The 26,902-nt window shown below is 32.4% G+C and overlaps 1 protein-coding gene across 8 annotated transcripts; it reads right to left on the bottom strand.

Annotated features, from left to right (window-relative positions):
• Nucleotides 1-154: 154 nt before the first annotated feature.
• Nucleotides 155-26,828, bottom strand: LOC148626894 (CXXC-type zinc finger protein 1-like). Of its 8 annotated transcripts, none has more exons than XM_088557518.1 (17): nt 26,624-26,824; nt 15,085-15,105; nt 13,560-13,690; nt 11,496-11,596; nt 10,263-10,360; nt 8,475-8,564; nt 8,110-8,178; nt 7,858-7,872; nt 7,074-7,165; nt 6,370-6,466; nt 5,905-5,997; nt 5,156-5,337; nt 3,755-3,959; nt 3,290-3,394; nt 2,256-2,399; nt 1,575-1,727; nt 155-390 (listed from the first exon to the last, which is right to left on the bottom strand). In XM_088557518.1, the coding sequence occupies exons 3-17, from the start codon at nt 13,619-13,621 to the stop codon at nt 247-249; spliced, it is 1,650 nt and encodes a 549-aa protein (XP_088413644.1). In that variant the 5' UTR covers nt 13,622-13,690; nt 15,085-15,105; nt 26,624-26,824; the 3' UTR covers nt 155-246. The 8 variants fall into 8 exon arrangements, with proteins under 8 accessions (XP_088413644.1, XP_088413563.1, XP_088413947.1 ...); XM_088557437.1 differs by having other exon boundaries at nt 15,085-15,108; nt 26,624-26,823; XM_088557821.1 differs by lacking the exon at nt 7,858-7,872 and adding an exon at nt 18,066-18,149 and having other exon boundaries at nt 15,085-15,108; nt 26,624-26,819.
• Nucleotides 26,829-26,902: the final 74 nt, after the last annotated feature.

Raw genomic sequence — 26,902 nt, 5'->3', positions numbered from 1 at the left:
ATTTTCAAGTCTCTGTTTGTTATGCTGACATTTTAACTGGAAGTTACACAGCACAAACTAACATTGTAAATAATGCTGTGTTAAAGCACGCTTAAAATACTGTTATCTTACATAATGGATTGGTTTGTTTATCAATAAAGCATGGAACAGGAAATCAAGAGAACATTTACATTATAATTTAATGCATTTATATCAAATACAATAATGTTTCTATGAATTTACAGTATCTATGTAACGGTGAATGGTTTATTGCATTGTTGGAACTTTAATAGGGTTTAATGGGTCATGATCGATGGTTGAATGAAGTATCAGTCCTAATGCTCCTCCTCGATTTGACATGGACACTCGAATATTTCTTTCCTGATCAAACAATTCATCAACTTTGAGCCACTGAAAACAAAAAAATATATATTAAACCTTGTCTTCAGACTAGTATTTAAATGCAGTTATGAGAGTTTAAACAATGCATGTACCGGGTATGTAATGTCATTGGGTTAAGGGTCAAAATAATAACTGCTATAATTGGATTAAAACAGGACAAAAATGTAAATGTTAAAAAGACATTATCTTCCACTGGTTAATGATTCATTTCAGCACTTGCATTCATTTGATTTCTATATTTAAAAATTTGGGGTTTATATATTATGGGATGTTGTAGACAGCCACATACATTCGGTTTCCAGACAGTAGTTCAGGCATAAGTGTATGAAGCTGAAAGATTTCATACAACAAAGGGAAGGTTGGGATTCATTTTTATGGACGTAATTGTTAAGAAATTAAGAGCAAAAACATAACACAATTTTCTGGATTTTGGACAATAACTTCAGTATAATTGTACAAATCTCTATGGAATAGTACCATTCAGTTTCATACCACATAAGAGAGGTTAAGATTGTTTTTTTAGATTACAGTCCAAATCATTATTAATAAGGATCATGTTATACAAACAATCTTGGGTTTCTGGACAATGATTTTGATGTACTGGTAAGCAATGAGTGACAACTTTTCCTGCCTAATTGGCAAGTAAATTTCCATTTCAACAGGCCCAAATTATATTTCACTGACATTTCAAAAAAATTCTTGGGTATTTTCAGTATGCTAAATCCATGTATTTAAATTTTTGATAAAATTCTTCATTAGCTAGGAAGTCTATACAAATTAAAATTGGAATCACAATCCAGTTGGAAGCATAAATTGAACATTAGGATAGCTGAAAAGGTAAACCCAAGAAATAGAGCAAATGCAATCCAACCAAACAGCACACCTATATAAGACTGTGACAAAATATCAAGTGACTGTTACAAGTAGTTGCATATTTGATGTTTTTTTTACTTTAAAACCATATGGTCAAAATGTAAACAGTTGTCGTAATCAAATAAAAGGATATTGTATAGCAAGTGTCTATGACAAGTAGTTTAGAAAGCTGTTACAAAAAAGTGTGACATACAGACAGATGGATGTACAATGGCATAAGTCTATCCTCCCACTCCTTTGGTGCAGTAATACAAAAAAAAAAACCCTTAAATGGTTAACAGAGTAAGAAAGACTGATTTGAAACATCTTTGAAATCTTACCTGTCTTACTCTTTCCATATCTATTTCGGCTCTACGTAATTTTTCCCAGTTTAAATGCTTATTACACCTCCTCTTTGGAGCTCTACAGAATTCACCAGTTTCATCAAATACATTACTAACTAAGGGACAACCACATACTTCCTCAGGTCCAACCTACAGTGAGAGAGAACTCTAAACAGATCCTTTAACTCAAATGTCTATTAACTATGGTATTTTGAAATAAATTAGTGTTATTTTTTTTTTCACATAAAATAGTTGGTGGGGATAATAATTGTCTGATTAGTGTTTTTCAATTTTGTTTAACCGATCAGTGTTTGCTGTTTTAACAACTATTCCATTAACTTGTTTGGTAGTAGTTTTGTTTCCTACTTAAAGGAATCTTTTATTGGACATTTTTTGTGTTGGTTTTGTTCAATTTTTTATTTTTTTTTTAAATGTTTGTGTAGTTTTATCACTCTAGGAAGTACATATGTAATAACAAATTTCAATTTGTGACCATATTTAAATCCTAAGTTTCATTATTGAAAGTGGAGAGGACTTAGCTGAAAGTGAACCAGTCTATTTAATGAAAACAGTAGAAAATTTTACCACTGCCCAGTGGAAAATAAGTCCCATACTTATTAATGCTAAGAATAAAATAAACAAGTAGTTAAAAATCATTAACCATTTTTCATTACTGACCTTTGGTTCTTTAGTGTGTTCAGGACACAAAACTTTCAGTCGTTTACAATAAACTTTCTGCTGTGTGTTGTAGTAGTCACAAAACATAGAGTTGCCCTCTATTCTGGTCTTATAGATAGAACCAAAGGAAGTCTGTGCTTCAAACTGAAAGAAATTTTTTTTTGCTTTATGATAACATTTAACTTTTCTGTCACATTAAATCAACTAAAAACTTTGAAATACTTTGAGCAAGCTGCTACCCTCCGCTTTAAGTGGTACATACCTTATGTTAAATCATAAGGCTGTATTGTATTACTTTGTAGTGATCTGACATTTGTTGTTTTCTTTCTTGCATGTCTACATATAATGCCTTACTTTCTATAAAAATTCAATAGATTACATTGAGTGGTTTAGGAGGGTATGCATTTACAAGATGCATGGACAGATAAATGGATGAAGAGACAGACAGACAGGGCAATTCCTAGATACTCTTCCCAAACAGCAACAATTAACCATTATAATCATATATGTAACAAGAATGGAAAAGGTGAATATGTTGGACAACCCCACCAGGAAGAAAAATGTCAGCTCAAGGCCACCCATGGGTCTTCAATGAACAACAACCACAGGGCAGGCTGCAGTTGGCCCTAAAACAAAATTATTCCTCAGTAACAGTGAAATAGTTGCCCCTATATACTACAGCAACATAAAAGTTAACTGAAAAGTAAAAAAGAAACAATACAGAGGCCAGAAATTCCTAACTTGGGACAACAGCAAAAACTGTGCCAGGATTAAAGTACCTTGGAGTGATCACAACAGTTACCAAAATTTCCTCATTTCCTTATTTTTTAAAAATCAAATAAAATACTAGTATGAATCTATAAATGTATTTAAGAAGTTTCATCTAATGAAATTTTGGGTCATCTTTTGAGCTTGTTTTGTGTGTGTAATCAAGAGTTGTTACCTTACCCTCACAGACCCTATTTACCTTCCCAGAATAGAAATGTTAACACTGTATAGAACACCTAACTAAAAAGGACATCAGTTAAACTCACTTTTGAGAAGCATTTTTCCATGTGACGTAATGCACCCTTTTGATTGATTTCTACACCACAGGATATACAATATAAACTCAACTCTGTATCATCATCCTCTGGTATCTATAAAAGATGTTCATATTGAATGTCATATAAATTTCCTTGCTAATTATTTAGTTTAACAACATGGCTTTCACAGCAAATCACGATTCATTTAAGAGGTCAATCCCATTTAACTTATTTGCAAAAATGTTTTGAAACTGTAGGACAATTTACATTTTGTCAAAAACTTTTTTTTTTAACAAGTCAGTTTGTTTACCAGGCAGTCACTTGTAAATTTTACTACCAGAAGAAGAAATTTATAAGTATTAATCACTTGAGATACTTAGGTTTCTACCTAACTTGATAGGGAAAAAAAACAATATTTCAACACTAAGATCTATGGCTGTGAACCAAAAAATTGTAAAAGCTATAGAAACCTACATCCTCCTGAGAACTGGTTGCATGTTTAGCTCTTTCTACTATTGCATCAAGCTCCTGATGTTTAAGATCCAGTTCACCAATCCTTTTTCTTGTCTCCAACTGCTGCCGTCTAATTTTCTCTAATGATCGCCTATTATTCTCCTCAGATATACACGGACCACTCTGCCATTGTTGTATCTTTGCAGGTAGGAGTTCATAAATACGACTATAAAAGAAAATCATAAAAAGTTATCTTAAGGTCAATAGAATTATAATACAGTACCATCAAAGGAAACAGTATTTATTATTGTATACTGAGAACATATTAAATTTTGTGGTGTACTAATTTTTCTATTTTTGCGGCAGACAGAAATGCACGAAAAAATAATAAAGCACAACTGATTTTTTAGCACTTAATAATTTTTTTGAAACCACAAAAACTTATACCCATGAATATGTTCACTTGACCGAAGCTGCAAAAAATTAACTACCCGGAACATTAATTTGTTTACAGTAACAGTGGGAGATTTATTAAAGTTACATGTGTATACAGGTAGTTTTAAAGTCAAGACAGAAAATATCACAGTGAGCCATACATCTTTAATCAACTTTAATGATAGGATAAATGCCAAATGTTTAAAATATCCCAACTCAATTTAAGTTCTAGCTGAACATAAAAATTCATTCAGTTGACCTATTACCCAACATGTAGAGCTTTGTACTATATCCAAGTTAAAGCTGATAAAGCTACACAAATTTTGATGTATGAAATATAATATGAAAGGGGAAGATGAGGTCAAGCAAAATTCTATTTAAGAGATGTCATTTAATTAATCATGTTGAAGCTGTGTACCTTATCTTAAATCATCAATAATCTAGCAGCAGAAGAAATAATAGGACAATATTTAATTTAACATGGCACTTAAATTACGAAGACTACAGTTCTGTCATAACTCGTAATAGGAGACAATGTACAACTTATGTCATAGGTATGTTACAAATATGAAATCATTCTGCTCAATAGCAGCAGAGATAAATGGAACTAAAATTTTCATTTTAACATGCTATTTTAACATCTTCTAATTCCATTAATTATGATGTCAGTGGTTGCTTTCACAAAATAAAGTAAGCATAAAATTTGCTGTTATCAATGACATTACAATGCTAATTTCTATCAAGACACTTTTATATACAACTTTTTGTGAACATCAATAAAATTAAACAGGTTATCACATCATTCTTTTAAATAGTTCCAAAGTTTTATCTGACAAAAAATTAAATAAGCAAATAATTACAGATTTATTGTAGTGTTGATAAAACAATCCATTTCTGATGAAACTACATATAAAATTTGAATGAAAGGTTGTGGTAACACAGACAACTACATCCAGGGACATAAAAAATCACAATTAAATATATCACCTTTTTGCAAGCTTCATACCACAATCATCAGAACAATATTTTGAGTGTGGTCTAGCTGCCTCTATACACCCAGGACCATAGCACTGTTTAGGTTCATCTTTGTCATGGTGATGCTCTCGTACATCTTCAAATTCCAAGTGTCGGTTCTTCTTGCGTACTGAGGTAGTCTTCTCTTTGGTTTTCTAAGAATTTATAATATATATATATAAAGCAAGATTCATTTCATAAATAACTTGTGGGGTAAATATAACATCTATATACCAGCAATTGAAATTACAAGAAAATCATGCATTTTTTAAATTGACAAATTCAGGTTTGCTATACATGTGTTCCAAGGAGTAACCTCTCATCAGAAGCATTTGAACCAATTACAAAGAAAGTAAAGTAGTATCCATGCCATGAATGCAATGTTACTATTCAAACTTCTCAGAGTAAAAATAATAATCTTTGCAGCTTTTTTTTATCTAAGGTTTATTCACTTAAACAAATATGTATTTGTTCAAAAGACTTCAATGACCAACACTTAACTTCATATAATAATGAAGTACACATAGAAAGTAATGAATGTATTGTTGTAGTCTAACAGAATTGTAACAAAACTTTACTGCTGAGGTCATTGACAGTGGACCCCCAACATCTTACCTTTACTGCTGGGGTTGTTGATTGTGAACCTACCAAAATAGCTTTGCTGAGGTCAAAAATTTTGTCCCCCTCTTATCATTGCCAGACTACATACTAAAATATATTACCCTTTCTTTTTCTTTCTGTTTTCTTCCTCGTTTCTTGTATTTTTTCTTTGGAGATGGTGTTGATTCTGAAGAACTTATTTTTCTTCCTCTTTTCTGCAACAAAAGAGGACATTTACTCACCATTACACAATAGGCCTTAGGATTGAGGAATAAATTAACCAGATCATATTTGATAGAGTACTCAAGGGAACCAAGATTCTACTGGAAATCAAAAGAATGTAATCCAGGGACAAAGACCATTATGATCTTGATTTTTCTAGTTCCGGTTTTTTCCTAAATATTTCCAGTGAACACTATTTTTTTCCTATATAGATATAAATGTTGTCAATATTATGCTTTGAAACACAACAATATCTAAGTTTCAGAAACTATATATTTTCTTCCATCCATGAACACCATGTAAGACATAAAATACAGTGGTGTAATTTTGTATATATTTTTTAGACAATTAAAACCAGATGCTACCTGTCTAGGTTTTTCATTCTCTGACATTTCAACAAGAGGATAATCTCTGTCCATGTCAATATCATCATCTAAGTGGTAATCTTCATCTGATAAATTCCTGAAAAAAAATAACAACCTGAATTATAGAGTTTTTTTGATGAGATTAAAAAAAGTACTACATCTATACAAATTTTGATACTGTCTCTCCTGTTTTATATTACTTAATCTACTCCATGGCATACCAAAGCTAACAGTACAATCATACAAAAGCACAACTTGTTTTCATATCTCTTTTAAATTCCAGGTTGCCATAGTTAGAAATTCTAGCATTTGTAAGCTTCATTTTGTGGAAATTGGAATATAATTACTTTAGTTCCTTTTATATATAGTTATTCTATCTACATGTATCTTTTGTATTTGGATTTTACTTTTTGTGCTCTAAACATTAGTTTACAATGTCTGTACATACTATATGTTATGTTAAGATCAAATCAACCATATTCAGTTCTACATTAGATCTTGGTACTAAGGAATGACAAAGCCTTTTCACAACTACTTACCTATTCCAAATATTTTTTTTTACATTCTATTTTAGTTTAAATGCTCATTAACTACCTAGATAACAATACACCATAATTATTGTCAAGATCCTAAACAAATTTATTAGATTTCAGCTAGCTAACTTTTGAGACTGAGTTATCTGCCTTACACCAATGAATCCTTACCCAGCATATTCTGTTCTCATTGATTCAGTTTCAGCCACTACAGTCCTTGTTGCTGACTTAGACTGTTTCTTTGCACTATTCATATTTAAACCCTTTAAACAGAAGATGAAACTTATTTTTAGATTCTTTCATTGCTACAATAAAGTTGACTGTAAAATAATAACTTATTTAGCAAAACATGTATATCTATTTTCATTTTCTACTTATACATGTATCCAAAAGAATATTTTAATAAAATTTCTTTTTAACTTAAAAAAAATGATGGAATAAGGACATTATACAGATACCAGTTATTTCATCATATTGAAAATTCTGATGCTACCAGACAACTGATAAACCATAAAGATAAAATGTTGTGGTGTTATTACAGCTGGCACCTCGCATACTTTTTTACCAGGAAACAAAACTAAATTTTATGTAAAGTTCAAATCATTAGAGTTGCTTCTCATCAATGATATTACACTGAATTTAAAAATCTAAATATGGGTAAGAGAACTAAGTACCGATACTGGATTGACCCAAGTTTAAATGAACTTTTCGTCAGTAATTCTGTATTCCTCTTGAAAACAATATTTCACAATAGTTTGCAAATGCAATAAAACTCTGGTCATTGGTCTTTGTCACATATTGCTGAAGAACTTTGAAAAATCTTAACAATTAAAAAAGTAATTCCATTACACACATACAGAATTAACTGAACAACAAATGTCAGAGTGTGAAGAGGAAAGATAATTGTATGTAATGAACAAAACCAAACTGTTGTGAAAAACAAACTAATGCATACCAATGATCTAGGAGACTGAAAGAAAATGAACAAAAGGTAAAGATTGGTTCTAAAAGGAAGACTATATTAAACAATAATTAGATTAATAATATGTAAGCTTTGTGAAGAAAACATGCTAGTCATTTCTTACATCAATAGAGCAAAGGAGACTTTAACCATCAGTTTTAATGAGACTAACTATGGTAAACAGATAAATGAAATATTAGCAAAGTGACAAAACTCATGCAATAGCAAGTGTACACATATACTAACAAAGTTTATACACTGTCGAAGTCTGCATTTCTGCCTGATTTTATTCATCCCACCAAATTTCTTCATGTCCTATGATGATAATTTAATGCAGAATGAGTTCATATTTCACACAATATTATAATAAAAATAAAAATTCTGAAATAAAGGTACCACATAAACTTTATGTTCAGCTAAAAACCTTAGCATGGACTAAACAAAGAAAGAATATGAATACTAAATAGCAAATGTAACTCTACTAATAGGATAACTACATTTTTAATTGGTTTCTTTCTTTTGCCAATGAAATTTTAGTAGTCTATCTTATAAAGCATTATAAAAATACAAGTAGGTATTTTGTTTGATATATTGCTCCTACAAGAACATACCTTGCAAAAATCACATCTACCACAATCTTCAGTTTTATGACAGTTGACACACTCTCCACATCTTCTAGAAGACTTTTTCTTAGCACTTTCCTACAGTTAAATGCCATGTTAATATTATCTACATGTATAGCAAATTGTTTCCAAAACACATTACTTTGACATGTCAATATTATCTACATGTATAGCAAATAGTTTCCAAAACACATTACTTTGACATGTCAATATTATCTACATGTATAGCAAATAGTTTCCAAAACACATTACTTTGACATGTCAATATTATCTACATGTATAGCAAATAGTTTCCAAAACACATTACTTTGACATGTCAATATTATCTACATGTATAGCAAATTGTTTCCAAAACACATTACTTTGACATGTCAATATTATCTACATGTATAGTAAATTGTTTCCAAAACACATTACTTTGACATGTCAATATATTTACATGTATAGCAAATTGTTTCCAAAACACATTACTTTGACATGTCAATATTATCTACATGTATAGCAAATTGTTTCCAAAACACATTAGCCCTGTGCAGGTCTGGGTGTTAAAAGAATAGGCCTGCAGCAGCGCTAAGCTTGTCGTAAAAGTGACTAAATAGTGTTCAGAACCCTAGCCGGGGGCTAGGGCCCTCTGCCCACAGAGCAACTGGGATGTGTGCCCCAGGTGGTTGAATGGGGTACCCCTGGCGTGTTACATGCTGGGGTTGTCAGGCTATAATACGGAAAACCTGACTGTAAACCATAGTGGTGCACTGTGTTGGGAAAGATGCCACATTCCTCGCACGTGAAAGAACCCTACTGTGGTATTCTCCCGGAGTAGGAACCATAGGGCTCCGCCACAGGAGGCTAAATTGCCCGACCCTACTCACCTCTCCCTATTTCCAGTGGCAATCAAAATTTGTCGACCCTACTGTCCTTGTGTCCCATCCCTTTTTCATTTCATCATTATTTCATGTTCATTTTATTATCAATTTCATGTTCATCATCTGAATATAGCTGAAATATTGCTGCTCGGACGTTAAACCCCAACAAACAAACAAAACAAACCAAAACACATTACTTTGACATGTCAATATTATCTACATGTATAGCAAATTGTTTCCAAAACCCATTACTTTGACATGTCAATATTATCTACATGTATAGCAAATTGTTTCCAAAACACATATTACTCTGACATGTCAATATTATCTACATGTATAGCAAATTGTTTCCAAAACACATTACTTTGACATGTCAATATTATCTACATGTATAGCAAATTGTTTCCAAAACACATTACTTTGACATCTTTCCAACTGAACACAGACATGACATTGCTAAACAGTTATTACACAGCTGAACACTGATATGACATTGCTACAGTTATTACACAGTTGCACAAAGACATTGTTCCACAGTTATTACTCAATTGTACACTGTGGTGGGTGTTTCTAGAAAAACAGAGGATGTTTACCCAACTGAAGCATCTGGTCCATGCTGCCAGTTTTTAGTGGAGTCCAGATAGCTCATTTACTTTGGTTTCTTTGTACATGTTATTTTGGTTATTTCATATTATTTCTTATGTGTGTTTGTTTTCTCTGTCTTTATCCTTGGACATTTTCTTTAGATTACTGCTTCAGTCTTGGTTCCCATGGTTAAAAAAAATACTTAAACAGCAAGCTTTATTGTGCCAACTTGTTTTCTATGTAATGTACTACCATGACTGTATAGATTGTTTTATGTATGCAACTACTTTAAGATTTCCTAAAGGTTTCTTTTCGATATTAGACAAACCTTCTCTCTAAGTCTACTTTCCCTGTCTGTTGGAGGTACATAATCTACATCACGGAACTTTTTCTTCTTGTATTTAACTTGAAGATGAGGATCTTTTTCTATGCAGGAAAGTAAAAACAATGTCTGAACATCTTTGCTCTTAAAACCTTTTTCAACACAATTGTATTATATAGGGTCAGAAATTACAAACTGAAAGAAAATTATATTTTTTAAGTGACCATAATAATTTATCTATTACCCCCTGCAAAAACTAAATGAATGATGTGGAAAATAAAGCATTATTTGTGAAAAATCGTAAAGAATGTCATTCACTCCAGGTATGGCTAGAAGTACCAATACTAAACATACTCCTTGGTGGAAATCCTTTGACAAAACATCATTGAAAAAACCAAAGGACAACAGAAAATAATCAAAATGTACAACACTAAAGAACTAAAAAGTTAAACAGTACTACTCCAGATAAGAATCATGCAAAATCTGATACATGGTTGGAAAGCCTACATATTATTTTTGATATTTTGTATAAAATGCTTAAGTAAACAGAAAATAACATGTGAATTTTTTATAGAACCCTTGTTCATAGGAGATATAAATTACATAGAATGTACAGTAGAATTCAAAATGAAGGGATATAACTCAGTAAATGACACTAAAATACTGTAGAAATCATTAGATTTTCAATGTGAATTATCTCCTAAGAGCAGACAGATTAGAATAAATGATTATACATTCCATCATATAACTTATAAAGCAACTTAAAAGCAAAAATAAAAATGTGTAGCCTCTTTTGGGGTGTATCACATATGACAGAATTTGCATGATTGTTAGCTGGAATACTACTTAACAGAAATACAAACAGCAAAATTCACCTATAAACCACTTGTTCAGTACTGAACATGATAAATGTTCTTTACAATGATCAACTGCCATTGTAACAAAATGTTGATTTTGAAAATTTTTTGGTATTGTTCTCCAATATTGAATGTCATAATCATAAGTACAGTCTCTCAATTGACCCCTTCATGTTCATAATTGGTAATAAAATTGACTTTTTTCATTTAGTGAATACATGTACCACCATGTCACTGATAATAACCTAAATGCACAACAGCATAACAAATACTACATGACTGGGATACATGTACATGTAGTCTTCCATTAAAAACAACCAATGACTGGAATACGATGCATTATTGATGGACTTAAAATAGCCAGTGATCCGATTATACATACCTCTACAGAATTGACAGAAAAAGGACTTAATATTTTTTGACTCTAGTTCTGTGACCCCAATACAGTCACCATGATACCACTCTTCACACTGGTCACAACCTCTGTAATAACATTAAATATCTTAAAATATTGCACCATCAAGAGGTCTAGACTACTGAGTTCAAACATACTAAGGAATGTCCTGCCATCATTACCCAACACAATGTTCTCTGTTCAAAATGTAATCAAATTCTTTTCTACTTATTTTGTAGTTCCAATTACACTTTAAAAAAAAAAAAATAGTTCATATAAAATTCTATGAACTTCATCCACACATAAGAAAAATAATGGAAATTTGAATTTTACCTTCAAGTAATATCTAATTAAGCATGTTCTATTGAGGCAACAGTCATATTTATATGCTTGTTATGAACTACACCAATTGGTTCATGAAAATACTACTTTACTATATGTTTAATATTCTAAGTAAGAAAGAAGACAATAATGAAAGTTTTTACTCTACGAGATGAGTTGAAAATGTACCTTAACAAGAGGCTCCCAGGAGCTCACCTGCTTAAATTTTTGCTTTTCAAGGGCAATAACTCAGGCAAGAAATTGCCCGACAATTTTGACTCCATGAAGACTTTGGTAGGACTTATCATGAGGATCATTTCATCAATCGAAAGTTTCATTCTATCTATTATAATTTTCAAGATATTGACTGAAAACTGCAAAATATGTAATGTTTTGCCTTTCAAGGGCAATAACTCTTATACAGAGTCGTGTGACAACTTTGATCCCTGGAGACTTTTGTAGGCCTTATAATAAGAATCATTTCAGCAACTGAAAGTTTCATTCTATCTATCATAGTTTTCAAGACATAGGCTGAAAACTGTAAAAAAAAAGTCATTTTTCACCTCTTAGACTCATGGGCAATAACCTTTACATGGAGTCGTCTGACAACTTTGATACCTGGAGACTCTTGTAGGCCTTATAAGGATATTTCAGCAATTGAAAGATATTGGCCAAACCTAACGATTTTGGAGATATATGCAAAAACTACTGTACGACCCCTATGTTCTATTTTTAGAAAAGGTGGCCATATTTTTTAACCCATCATAAATCCAAACAGTCATTTTATTAAGGATACTGTACAAAACAAAAATACCAACTTTCACTGAATTCTGTAAAGTAGTTTTTAAAAAAAAGTTTTAGAAAGTAAGAACATCAAAACAGCAAAAAATGTCCAAAAAGGGCAATAACTCCAACATAGGTCAACAGATTTCCACCAAAATTTAACCACATATAGATCTCATCATGCTGAATACTTTTACCCAGTCAGAATTTAGCTAAACCTAAAGATTTTGGAGATACATGCAAAAATCTGCTGTCTGACCCCTATGTTCTATTTTTAGTAATGGTGACCATGTTTTTTAACCAATCAAAAATCCAAATGGTCATTTTGTGCAGGATACTCTAAGGAACAGTCATTAAAAGTTTCATGCAAATCTATTCTATAGTTTCAGAGGAGAAGTTTGAAGAAATTGTTAACGATGACGACGGACGCCAAGTGATGGCAACAGCTCACATGGCCTATGGCCAGGTGAGCTTAAAAGTCCATTTAAACATGTGTGAATAACGAATAATGATATATTCATGGTATTTCATTGACTTGATTGGTAGGTCATTTCAGGTCATCACTTTTATGTGTACGATCTATACAATGTCCTTATACAGTAAAATGCTCAACCTGATTAACATTATTATTAGGTCATGTAATATTATACTTAATACTAAAGTAAGAAATTCTATTGGAGAATCAGCATGGGATCCTTAATCTAAAGAAAAACCACCAAGAAAAATCACCCTCATCAGAATATAATATCAATCTCTAGACCAGAAATTATTTTTACGTAGTGGTCTATTTGTATGCATAAATATACTCAGTAAAAATACATGATGCCTGTAGCAGAGAGTGTTACATCTGAATACCACAATCAACTAAAATTGCAGCAAAACTACGGTTGGGCAACAAGAAAGCTCAGTAGCTGGGTTCTATAGCAGCCATTGGAGTGGTTCACTTACATCATAAACCTTGAACAGTCTGATGACCTACAAATACAGTAGAGAACTCCATCATCCTCCATTCTGTTTATCAGCTGATTCACTTTAACCTGTCTCTCAGGTAACAGGAATTTTTGTACGATGTCAGTTTGCTGTAAACAGAAATGTAACCAAACTATATAAACGCAGATAATAAGAAAATTAAAAATAGGGCAATTCATGTACTATTATTATTTAACATAACAATTTAAATACATGTACATAAAAAACTGTTGTTCTGAAACTGATGCTTTTTTGTTTAATTGGATCTTCTATCTTGACATAATATTTATACATAGTTTACATGTATTGATTTCATATTTCATATTGCAAGTACAAAACTTCTCTTTTTGATCATACAGTATTTAAATATTAAAGTTATTTTTTAATTAAAAAGGTAAAATGAAAGATTGAAACAGCTTGATCTAAACTGAAATACATGTACCATCCATATCATAAGGCAAGACTACAGAAGCATGAATAATGCCTTGTTGCAAAAATAAGGCAAGCAATTCTGCAGAACCTTGGTTGGCATGAGAATTTCAATTCTGAAGCAGCTTCTCTTATGAATGCTTGCAGTTAATTAAAGTTATCTCCCCTTTTTAAAGCTTGTACTCAAAACATTCATCTTTTAATACTAAGCAAGTGGGGGTTTTTTGCTTTTACAGAAATGAAAGACAAGTGTAAAATCTGGACAGCATTAAAATTTTGATGAGTTGAAAATGTACCTAAACAAGAGGCTCCCAGGAGCTCACCTGCTTAAATTTTTGCTTTTCAAGGGCAATAACTCAGGCAAGAAATTTTTTTTTTTAAAGGAGATAACTTGAATGTAAATATTCTGTGGAGCATTGGATGGAGATAAAGTTAAACTTACCTTTGATGAAAGATTATGAATCATGCAAGAAATTAGAACATTCTCTTGAGGTCTTACATACTTGTTCATAAAAATTTCCATATAAATCAACTACCAATTTAATTATGTTTTTTTTTGTTTGAAGCAAATTGAAATAAGATTGATACTCACAGTTTAACATTAGAGTACAAGTATTACACATATCAATGCATAGCCCATTCCAGCAACAAAATGAAAAGACCATAACTGTCAAAATTATCTGATCCAATCAAAATCTTATTCAACTTAAACCAGTTCAATTCAAACAAATATTGTTAAAAAGAAAAGTGGTTTTGAAAGTCAAAGGATCACAATTCCATTAATATTAAAATCTAAACTTAAACTGAATCTCATCAAAATTGTCTAGAATATCTTGGTAAGCATTCAGAAAAACAGTCAAGACAACAAGCCCTTAACAAACTGAAAAGCTGTAGTTCCCTGTAGCTGGTAGGAGATTACATAATGCTCAATAACTCCTTAATCTGAAAGTATGTAAGGCCTCAATTGTATACTGATTATAAACAAACTGCAATCAACCTTGTATTATGCAAATATGTGCCCTTAAGCTCCCAAAAAGTGTAGGAAAATAGTTTTAAGCACTGAAAACAAACTGACCTTTAAGTTCTTTTACTCCAACTGCTGACAAAGAAATTCTACATCTTAATAATGAATTGAAACGATCATGAACATATAAAACTGATCAAGAACAGTTATTAAAAAGCTCATATTTTGAATAAGAAATATAGTTTAAATAAATCTTAAGATACCATAATCAAACCTTTTCTCATCACCCAAATGTTATTCAAATTCTACCATATAGATACAAGGTATATAATATGAAGTACATCAGTAAGCACAGCCAACAGCATGAATATGGAAACCTTAATAGTGTTATGTCCCACATATAAAAATAGAGGAGACTAAATTCATCTGTCTTTCAGAAGAACAGGAAAATTTTTATTTCTGTCTAAAATGAGTAAAACTGGTCTAAAACATGTAAAATTCATCCTTCTAAACAAAATGGATTACCGTATGCATAATAATTAGTCAGTATAAGCTTACTTTAATAGAGCTTTACTAGAGGTTACTGACCATCTCCAACTAGAAATTGAAAATGGCAGGTTGCTAGAGGGAGAAAAAGGCACTTCCTCAAGTTGAAGTAGGGCACTTTTTTGCAAAGCAGTTTTTCCTGTTGTTTGTCCTTGTTTCCACATTTTGTATTTGAGGGTTTTTTTCCCATATTTTCTCTTACTCATTTTGCAATCAATGCATTACTTGTAGTTCAAATAGCATAATATCAAAGCTCTTAAAAATAATTTAGACATTATTTGACGATTCTGTCCATTTGATGAACTTGGACATGTGTTTCAATACATTTACTGCATACCATAAGGTTAAGTGTTTTAAAAAATGTAACAAATGATCAAGATTACTGCTACCAATTTCCAAAACCATCACTAATTTTAAGGAATAGTATTTCCCAGTACTATTGCTAACAAAACTTTTAGCAAATATACTGCACTAGATAAGATCATAAGATAAGATATGATTTTATTTAGCAATCATGGACCCTCTCAGGTAGAAAAAATTAAAACAATGATAACAATGATTTTAAAAAATGTGCAAATACAATATAATCATGAATAATCCTTAAAATGAGTAAAATACAAAACAAGAGACTCCCAGGAGCCTGCATTGTTCACCTTGTTAAATTTTGTCTTTCATGGGTAATAACTTGAACAAGGAGTTGTCAAAAAATTTTGACTGAAGAAGACTTTGGTATGACTTACCATAAGGACCATTTCAGCAATTGAAAGTTTCTTTGTATCTATTACAGTGTGCGAAAACTAAAAAAAAAAAACAACTCATTTTTCATCTTTCAAGGGCAATCACTCTTATAAGGAGTCGTCTGACAACTTTTATCCCTGAAAACTTTAGTAGGCATTATAATAAGGATCATTTCAGTAATTGAAAGAATTCTGCTAAACCTAACAGTTTTGGAGATATATGTGTGAAACTACTGTCTGACCCTATGTTCTATTTTTAGCAAAAAATTGTCAAAAAGGGCAATAACTCTAACATGACTTAACAGATTAAAATGAAAATTTGACCAGATAGAGATCTCATCATGTTGAACATTTTTTACTCAACAGAATTTGGCTAAACTTTACTGTTTTGGAGATATATGGGAAAAACTACTATCTTGCCCCCATGCTCTATTTTTAGTAAGGGCAGCCATGTTTTTCCATCTATGCAAAGAAAAGGGCCCCGCAGTTCCAACATAGTTAAATTGAATCCATGTAAGACAATAGAGAAATATGCCAATACAGATAATACTAAATAATTTCTGACAGGTTTTACCTATGAGGAATGGAACTATTGTAATTAAATACTTTAATCATAATACTCCGCTATGTTGTTAAAGTGACAGACCCGCCAAAAGTAATAACATATGCAAGACTTTTCAGAGTATCCACTTTGTTAAAAGATCAAACAATTACTTCCAAATTGTGTACATAATTTCCAACAGAATAATTTTAGACCATTCATGTTACTAAGGTCTCACTAACCGCTTCTGGGTCAAATGGGCACCCCGCCCCCCCCCCCCCCCACAATGTAGTACAAAAAACACACTTAACCTAGATATATGCATTGTAAGTGCATTATTTTTGTGTATTCTGATTAAAAGTAGTCAAAATGAAGCTGAGAATGTGTACTTCAAAATCATATATGTAATTTACTACAAAAGTGCATGAATATTGTTTGCATATGTGAGTAATTAGCCTCCATGCTGTCAGTTAGCAGAAAAGGTAAAAATGTTGATTTTCAGTAGTTTTTATTCAAGCAAATTTTGTGAAGAATTTCTACGGACATCGTACCACTAAAGTAATGATTTTGAGAGCCTTATTTTCCAAGCTTTGCAATGGTATGTAACTTTAAGGTGTCATTTGTCCTGGGAATTCACAGTGAAACATTGAAAATTACTTGTTTAACATGTATGTAAAGTAATGGAAACGTTAGAAGTGGTTAGTGAGACCTAACCCCTAACATATTAAAGTCCCTGATGGAATAGATGTATTTACACTTGTGGATATCATTGAGTATAATAATCTTGATAAGTAATGTCACAATATTAAGGCACATTGTCTCTAAGATTGAAATGATTCATTGTGATATCAATGTATCATGATACTTATGGTCACAATATGTACATGTATATTTGAGTGAGGTTTGGATATGATACAGGCCAAAATACATCTTTTTTATTCGAACAATTGATGAAATTACTAGGCAAATAGTCTTGTGAGGAAAAATCCATTAATCTTTGTTAATATCAAAGTTTTACTCTAAGAACATTATGAATGAAACCTGGTTTCAACAAAACTCATCATTTTTTAATCTGTTGAATATTTTTATTCCAACTGAAGAAAATATAAAGTAAAACATGGTGTTGAGTATGGTATTGAAATATATCATATCATCATCTATGTTTCATGATAGACCCTAATTGTTTCTCAGGCAAACAGCACAACTCCCATATCCATCTCATGCCTCAGCAGGCATATTAATTAGATTAACCCACATATTTATCTCACCATTTTAAAGTACTGCAGTAAGCAAGAGTCTATATTTTATGCAAAGATGAAAAGCAGATCATCTTACTGTATTACAGGAACACCCTAGAATAGTTGGGAAAAATGGTCAGTCAATTTAAGTGGGTGCAGTTGTCAAAATTCACAATGATAAATACATAAACTCATATATGGTATCCATTGTTGAAGATCTGGTAAAGGGTGAAGACAACCTAATATGAACTGCTTTCATTTGTACTAGCAACACAATATCAGACTGTCTCATAGCAAAACTCTATCCATTAGAAGTACACTGCTATGATGTTACTCAGCTAAAAGGGTTAATAACATTGAATTCATGCAGGCAATGAAAGATGCTACAAATGTACATCGAGTTAAAAATTAAATAATGGACCAAGTGACACTGTGTTAAAATGGCTAAGTTGTAAGGTATTTAACAACATAGAGACTTTCAAAGTGCTTATTTTCTATATTAAATAAAATAAAGCGATGCAAATCTTTTTCCGCCACACTACCACTAGTTATCATAGTTATCTTGGCCACAGTATATTTCGTCCATACATTTTTAAAAATATAAATTTGTATTTTTAAGTTAAAAAAAAAGATGGATGACTGTGGTAAACTTATTAAAAAAATAATATTTTATTTTAAAAAAAAAGCAATTTACATATAATAAGTGGAAAAAAAGGATAAATAAATAATTGATAAACACAAGGAGTTAAATATAAATCCTTGATAAACATAAACAACTAAATAAATAAAAACTACGGAGGGAGAAAACACCAGTTTATGTTATGTTATTTGTGTATTAACTATTCCAGGTTTTTTTTCCAAGGATTTGAAAGCTTTAGTCACTTTTGCCTGAGAAAATGAGAACCATTTTAATGGTATTTGTTTTTACAGTAGTATTTGCATCTGACATAAGATATTTCAGTATCATCTGTTATTTACAGCACTGTGTAAAGACATTAATTTGCATTTGAATAAAGCACATTTTTCACTGTTATGCAAGCATGTTTTCCAGACAATCCAAATAGCAAATATACCTGAAATTTAATTGTAAAAAAAACTCTCCAGCCTTAAAGAATCATCAAAAGTAGAAATCCTTTAACACTCCTAAACTTAATCAGGGACTACATATTCTATACATCCCTGGCATAATTTTAAATTCTTGAATATTGAAAAAAATGCTGTTTACTGCATGGCCACCCTTTGCAGAAAGACATTATTACTAGCACAGTGTAGTTATAGATATGAACTGCCTTAACATGCACCAGCTATACATACATTGGACAGATATAAATCTTCTCAAATAGGTAGGTTTTTTTTGTATTTCCCCTGTGCTGCCTCATCAAATTCTATTTTTAGCACAATTTCAACTGTGTTTTTAAGATCCAAACCAAGTTAATCACAAATTTAAGTCATCATTTCACAGTTATATTTGTATAGCATTGGCCTCTGGGGATTTCATTGATAGCATAAATTATATTTTCAAGATCATTAATATTGCCAGCATGCGACTACAGTCAAACCTTGGTAGCTCAAACTCCAAGGGACCATTGAAATGTGTTCGAGTTATCAGGAGTTCGAGAAATTGAAGTTCGAATATTTCCAGATTTTTTTTTCGTTGCCTGTCCGAGTTCGACTTTATCGTTAGAAATTGCTTACTTTTTACGAAGTTGTATTAGTTCGTGGATCCTTATCATTCGCTTTCGGAAGATTATGTTGATTTGTGGACATTAAAAATGCTGTGTTTGCTTTTAAAAACGTTCAGATTTCGAGTTCCTTGGTCAATAATATGTTTTTATCAGATTTTCTTTCATGCTTTCATCATACCGAATTTGGAAAATTCTCGAACTTAAGGCTAGAAACCACTAATTCCAATTTCCATAGGCTTCTATGCTAATTTCACAATATTCAATGGCTTCTCTGGACTTTACCTTAACTTTAACCTGCAGAAGACTATATATCAGCATGATTCTACATATGTCAGCTCACAATCCTCAGAATGGCATGTGGGGTTAGCAGACTTGCAGTGCAGTACTGGTCACTGGAAGTGAAGTGTCTATAAATAGCATGGGAAATCCCAGTGTTTTCACAAGATAGGGGTATATTTAGAAATCATTATGGAGATTAGGCTTCACATCACAAGAAGCAAAATGCACCTATAAAATGTACAAAAATGTTTTTCCTTTCAGAAACTGTTTACATTTTTTAAATGAGATGAGAACTTTTTTCACAGCACTATGAGGAACAGGGGTAATTTCTGCGTAGAACTATTTTTGCGTACGTTCCAAATGCTCATTGGTTGAATTGGTGGTCTGTAACCTAAAATCAGTACTATGTTTAGATCAAAACTACCTAATTAGTTATCACTTAAGTATTACCTGTAATTAACTAAAATGACATTTACTAATGATAGTCAGTTCGAGTGTTCAAGAAATCGAAGTTCGAGAAATCCATGGTTATTTATATTGATTATATTGGAGAAAATTTTGGTACTTTGAATTGTGTTCGAGAAATCCCAGGTGTTTGAGTCATCCAAGTTCGAGCGAGTGAAGTTCAACTAAAATAGAATGACACATACATGTATGTATTGACCAAATTACCCACATTGATAAATAACTTTGACACTAAGTTAACAAGTAAAGTAATTTCCCCACAAGAAATTTTGTACCAGTATTTGAACTTTATTGACTTTCACCGTATGCATTAAAGTCACGCTTGAGTGATCAAGAGATTGACATTTACTCCACATGCGTGATTAGTCTAATTGGCGAATTAGGCGATTGTATACACAAAATTCTGACACCTGTTGCGTGTTGTAATTAGTTTGGGGTAATAAAATTGTCACTTTCGCCACTTTATACAGTTCTTTATGTATTTTGTACTTTCAAAGATTTCAGATGACGAAATGAGACCAGATTATTTCCTCATTCTGAAAAGTCTTTCGTCAATGACGAGCGCTATAAAAGTCACTGGTATTTTCTTTCACTTGGAAAGTCTATATTAAAGGCAAAACAATATTTTTTCACTCTAATAAAACAAATTTACAACAAAAGTTGATAATGATTAATATATTAAGTGATGAATCAAATGCAACTTTTTTTTAACAAATTACATTGTAAATAACTGAATTGATTGCATATTGTAAACCATAGCCGAAATGGACTATAGCTGAAAAGTACTATGGCCAAGATGACTAGAAAGCGAATAAAAGCTTCTATTTAATAATAAAAAATGAATCATTTTTGTGTTTTGCTTCATTGTCACTTCTTGCAGACAGAGTACCATGACCATGATCAGAGACAGTTCATACATGTAGAGCACTGTTATGACTTTCACACTATACATGAATATTTGAAAAATTTTGTACTGCTATGATACTTAGTAATTGTTTACTAAACTACAACCTGCATCACTTCATGGGTATTTAGAGTTTTAACACTCCAATCAATTGTATGTAGGCATGTGGTATTATTTCAATCCCTTATTTTTTAAATTTATGATCAATTTGTTTTGAGTATTTTTACAACCACCTTTAACTAACAAATTTTTCACCAATTAATTTTTCCATTGCATTTCAGCATTTTTTTTTAATTGAGCCTTGTTCTTTCATTATATGGCAGATGTGAAGTTGCATGCAAGCATATGCCGTGCTGACATCAGTCCCACCATTGCAACCAACATTCCTCACTTTTGTACATAAAATGTTGTTATAGGGGAAATTCGGTATAATTCGATTACCCGGGCAATTTCAATCAAAATAAATATTCCATTCTGCCTTACTAGGCCTTGACCCCAGTCCCAGGCAATACCCAGATGTCGCACTGCAACAAACTTCTCGCTTTTTTTATCGCCATGCCATATGATCAGATCGGAACCTTACGCATTTGATTGGCCCTTAAAAATAGAATAAGACAAGACCACATATTTGCGGCAATTTTGAAAACTTTTCTTCCTTACACCATCTAGACTACGTAAAAGGTGAGTAAAACTATTTTAAATCTAAACACATAATTTGCGTTATATTACTATCTAAAAAACTTGTTTTTCACGTTTTTCCCAAATAGAATTGATAGGTTTCTTAATAAAAAGTGTAATTCTACTGATCGAAATTACCCAAATTCAATGTTTAGCTTTTGTACAATTTCGATCACCAAAATTTTAAAAAAAAATCATTCTTCTCTTTCAAAAACATACTAGTATACTGGGACCGTTTATCCGGCCTATTTCTCTTCCTCAGATACATGCATAGTGTATCACGTGTATATCAGTTGAGTATATCATTTCTGAAGTAATTCAATGTTCAAGGGGGGTGTGTGTGTGTGTGTACCCAATTATAAATATATTCAAATGTGTAGGCCGAGCCCGCCTGCAAATGAGTACAACCCTGTACCCCCTCCCCTTGAATTATTTCTTTATTCCAGTGGGATCTTTTATATTTTTTTTAATATTGAATACAAAAAAAAAAGGTCTATAGATCAATTAGATTTTCGTAGCAAAATTATACATTTGTTGTAGGATGAAATATCTAATTATTCCCAATATGTGGATTGTTGGTATGCACCATTGGGGACCACGTCAATTAGAAGTTGGACATGGATATCAGCTAGAATTAGAGCCTGACAATCCAAAAGATCCAAATGCTATCTGCATAAAATCTGATGGTCACAGGAGGCATACATTATTAAATACCAGGCCTTTATTCTATCCAGAATATTGAAATTAAAAATATCTAACACCATCAGACTGAAACCAAAGGAAGATACTGTGGTTAATAATAAAAGGATTGGGCCGCAACAGTCATGTTCAGTTGGCTTCAAAGTTGACAATGACATCCTACTGAAGAAGGCTACAGATATATTGGACTGTTTCTGTTTCCAATATAACGTAATAGACAAATCAAAATAGTTGGAAAATTCTTTATGATCGGCAGATACTAAATTAAAATCTTTGAAATGATTTATTGTTTTGTCATGTTTATTTGAATAAACCGTAATTATATTAAAAACAACGTGAAAATACATATGGACTTCTTTTTTCTTGTAGGGGAAGTATTAGGGCTCCAGACCAAAGCACCCTTCCACATTTAGGTACATGTATATCAATACAAACCTTAAAAGGCCCTGTATGTGTGTGGCTTATAATTGGTCTCCAAATTTCGTTTAATAATGATATACTGATATAAGTTTAATATATGTCAATAACTGACAATTTTCAGGAATGCCTAGGAAAAGAAAAGAAAAAGTATACAAGTCCTATACAGATGAGGCATTTCAAAAAGCAGTCAATGCTGTTAGGGGAGGCCGTCTATCGCAAAGGAAAGCGTCTTTTCTGTTCAAAATACCACAAGCCACTCTTAGTGATCATCTTCGCGGAAAAGTTGAAGATGGAGCATCAGCAAGGCTTAAACCTGTAATTCCGCTTGAAGTAGAAAAGCAGATAGTGGAAAAGTGTTCGAAGGCGGCTGAAATGGGCCTAAGAATGACTAAAACACAGGTGATGGAGAAAGTTGTGGCGGTCCAGAGGGCACCAATTGAACAAACCAGAAGAAGGCCTGGACTGAGGACGTATTAGGAGTGGAATGGTTCACACACATATTCTTGAAAGGATGCGGCGATTATAGGCCCCAACTCCTATGGATGGGCATCATTCCCACGAGGTGCTAGACTTGATTGAAAAGGCCAGAGCTAATAACATTTCTTTACTTACTCTCCCTGCTCACACAACTCATTACTTCTGCCTGTTAGACAGATCAGTATTTGGTCCGCTTAGCAGGATATACAACCAAATTTACTCCAAGTTCTGTCAAGACCCAGCCAACTACGTGAACAAAATATGGCCTGGGCTTTTTAAAAAAAGCCTTTGAGATGTCATTCAAGCCTGAGAGTATAATTGCCGGTTTTCGGTCTTGTGGTATTTTTCCTTGGAATCCTCTAATAATCCCAACTGCATCTTTTGAGCCAGCTTCAACATATGATAACAATAAATCTCAAAGCGATGAACACCCGCTTCAATGGATCATGATGAGGATTGCCCTTGGCACTCAGACTGTAGCCGAACCAGGTTGTTCCAAATCAAGTTACCGAAACAGGACCCGAGCCACTAGCTAATGTAATTGACTCCAATCAGCATTTTATGCCTAACGTTGAGACAAATGCTTCATTGGATGGTTATAGTAATTCCATTGCTGACATTGAGACTCCCGCAAGTCATGAATCCATTTTCAATTCTAGTCTTTCTGCTGAAGCACTCCTGCCGGTCATTGATAATGAGACACGAGAGGCAGTTGAATCTCTAATGTCCTTAGACAACAATTCAAATGAGATTATATATAAAGTTGCTTTAAAATCTTCCGGAGATGTTGGTTGCCTCGACCTGCCATTACAGCTCCATGCAATTAGTGAGCCCCTTCAAACGGTGCAGTCTACCATTGACTGGAATGCATCTGTCAACAACATTTCACAATAGCTCCACCACCACCAAAGAAGGCAAAAACAAAACCGGTAACCAGTCAAAAGATTTTAATATCAGATGCCGTGATTGCCGCCAAAAGAGCTAAAGCGTAAAAAAGAATTGAACAAACAAAAATGACAAAAGAACTTGTTAATGCTAAAAAAAAGCTGGAAAGTGAAATTAAAGCCGCCCGCACTGATATCAATTAGGACTCCAAATGCCATTATGTGTTGAACTTGACACCAACAGATTTCATTCTGTCCAGAATATTTAGATAAGTTTTAAAAAAATGAAATAATGTTGTTTTTTTTAGCATCAACCGTGGTAACCTGGGTTTGCGACAAATCAATTTAAAAGTAGTAAAGAGTATTTGCAATCCTTACCAAACTGTTATTGAAATGATGAGGGGTACCCAATATTCAAACAATTCTTTTGCCTTGTTATCATTTGACTTTCCGTCTGCAATCCCGTAATCGTTAAATTTTTGGGACGTACTTGTTTTTTTTAAACTAGAAATCAAATAATTATCTACATACCTTACGTTATAAAAAAAATGCTAAATTGCTGCAAATATCAGATTTTGCTGTGAATGAATTGTAGCAAACACAGATTATCAGGGGTGAATATCAGACAAACGACATACTACATTTATAATCAGAAAGAATACAAAACAGTATATCAACCAAAGAACAATTAATCATATCTATCAAATACCTACACAGCATCAAGATAGCAAGGACACTTAGAACTGTCGAGTTTCTGTGATGCCTTACAGTAATCACCTTGTCCATCTGTCCGTCCTACAGCACTTTCTTCATCGTACAGTAACTAAAGTTTGCTTTGATAGAACGGAATAAACGTCGGTAAAAAATTTAACACAACATCAAATACCACTAGAGGAAGTTCCCTATTAAAAATTTATCTGGGGCTTGATCTAAAGACATGACCCTGTTGGATATTTATTTTAAACCCATATTGCAAATGTCACTATTGCTAGAACTTCATGCAGAATGGTTTTATTGTTTTCAGTAATTTTTAGTCCATGCAGGATTCGGATAACACAAAGATAAAATCTCAACACAGAAAAAAAGAGATATGAGTAATCAAGGGAACCAAGGTTCTAGCGGTAATCGAGAGAATGTAATCCAGGGATAAAGACCAAACATGGAAAATAGAGAAACACAACAAAGAGCATAAAGTAACTAAAATAATACATACAAGGTAACAAAAGCAAATGAGCAACTCAGATTCCTCCAAAAACTTCAATCTTGAAGCAACATAACCCTGTTCCAATAGCCTAATTGTAAGAAGTTGAGCATGATACAAAAAGTCTGCATAGTTTCTGTAAGCTCAGGCATAACGTATAAGTTGTAATCATGAACACTCCATACGCATAAAAAGTTCCAACCCCTGTACCCAGTGGATCCGCCACTGCTCAAATAAAAATTTTCAGAAAAAATACTTAATTCATAATATAATATAAATCTAAATTTGAAGAATCGTTTAATGGCACCTAACTTCGTTCTCAAATCCACACAATGTGATCTAAGCAATAATTTCAGGGCATAGGGCATATAAAAATAAAATATTTCTACAAATAATTGGTTGATCGAATTTATACGAATGTTTGATCGAAATTACACGAAGTATTATCGAAATTGTCCGATTACTTGACTGGTGTTTCCCATGATGACGGGGTTATTCTTTGCACTATCACGAAAAGTCAGGAGAGATAGGAATGTACAAACAAGCGCCTAACTGATCAAACAAACAGCAAAGGGTTTGGACAAATAACTTAGCGGGTATACGAGTTTGAAAACGCACAAATGATTTTTGATCGAAATATACCGAATTTCCCCTATCAATGTAAACATTTAGTATAGAATACTAGTTTTGTAGTTAACAAACGTTTTAGTTTTCAATAAGTGAAGTACTAACCAATCAAAATAACAATACTGGGGTCATTCAGAGTAAAATGACAAGCGAGTGAACAATTTCATGTTTATTGCATTATGAACTTTTATACTTATAGTTTGTTTAATTACAAACAATTAAGTACATTAACAACTTTTAATTACTATTTTGTTAGCTGATATACTTACAGACATGTTACTGGGCTCTGAATCTGTCATCTTTTTCAACTTTTTGACAAAAATACTGAGAGAAATATAACCCTCAGTCAACTGTTTGTGTTTTACGTCATCAGATTTTGTACTCTTTCATTAAACGACAGAGTTCAAGCGCTTATTTATAGATTCCAATTACATTACTTCAGCATATAATATCGCTGAAAATGAAATCCTGACCGAAATTTAAAATAATAATAATAATAATTAAAATAGAAAGAAATGATAACTGATTAAGTTTGTGTGGTCATTATT

This window comes from Perna viridis, chromosome 1, assembly GCF_037379345.1.
Source record: "Perna viridis isolate PV_CMFRI_1.1 ecotype Kerala chromosome 1, ASM3737934v1, whole genome shotgun sequence".
NCBI classification, from domain to species: domain Eukaryota; kingdom Metazoa; phylum Mollusca; class Bivalvia; order Mytilida; family Mytilidae; genus Perna; species Perna viridis.
The sequence above is the reverse complement of the archived record's forward strand: the minus strand, read 5'-3'. Positions and strand labels throughout refer to the sequence as shown.

Bases quoted from the DNA above. Each gene is read 5' to 3' on its own strand.
- LOC148626894 (XM_088557301.1), bottom strand. From the start codon at position 26,653: ATGACAGATTCAGAGCCCAGTAACATGTCT. The intron at 8,179-8,474 runs GTATGTTCTTGT...TTATCATCATAG, and splicing joins GTAGATGTGATTTTTGCAAG to GACATGAAGAAATTTGGTGG. The intron at 6,467-7,073 runs GTAAGGATTCAT...ATTTTTTTTCAG, and splicing joins ATGAGAACAGAATATGCTGG to GAATTTATCAGATGAAGATT.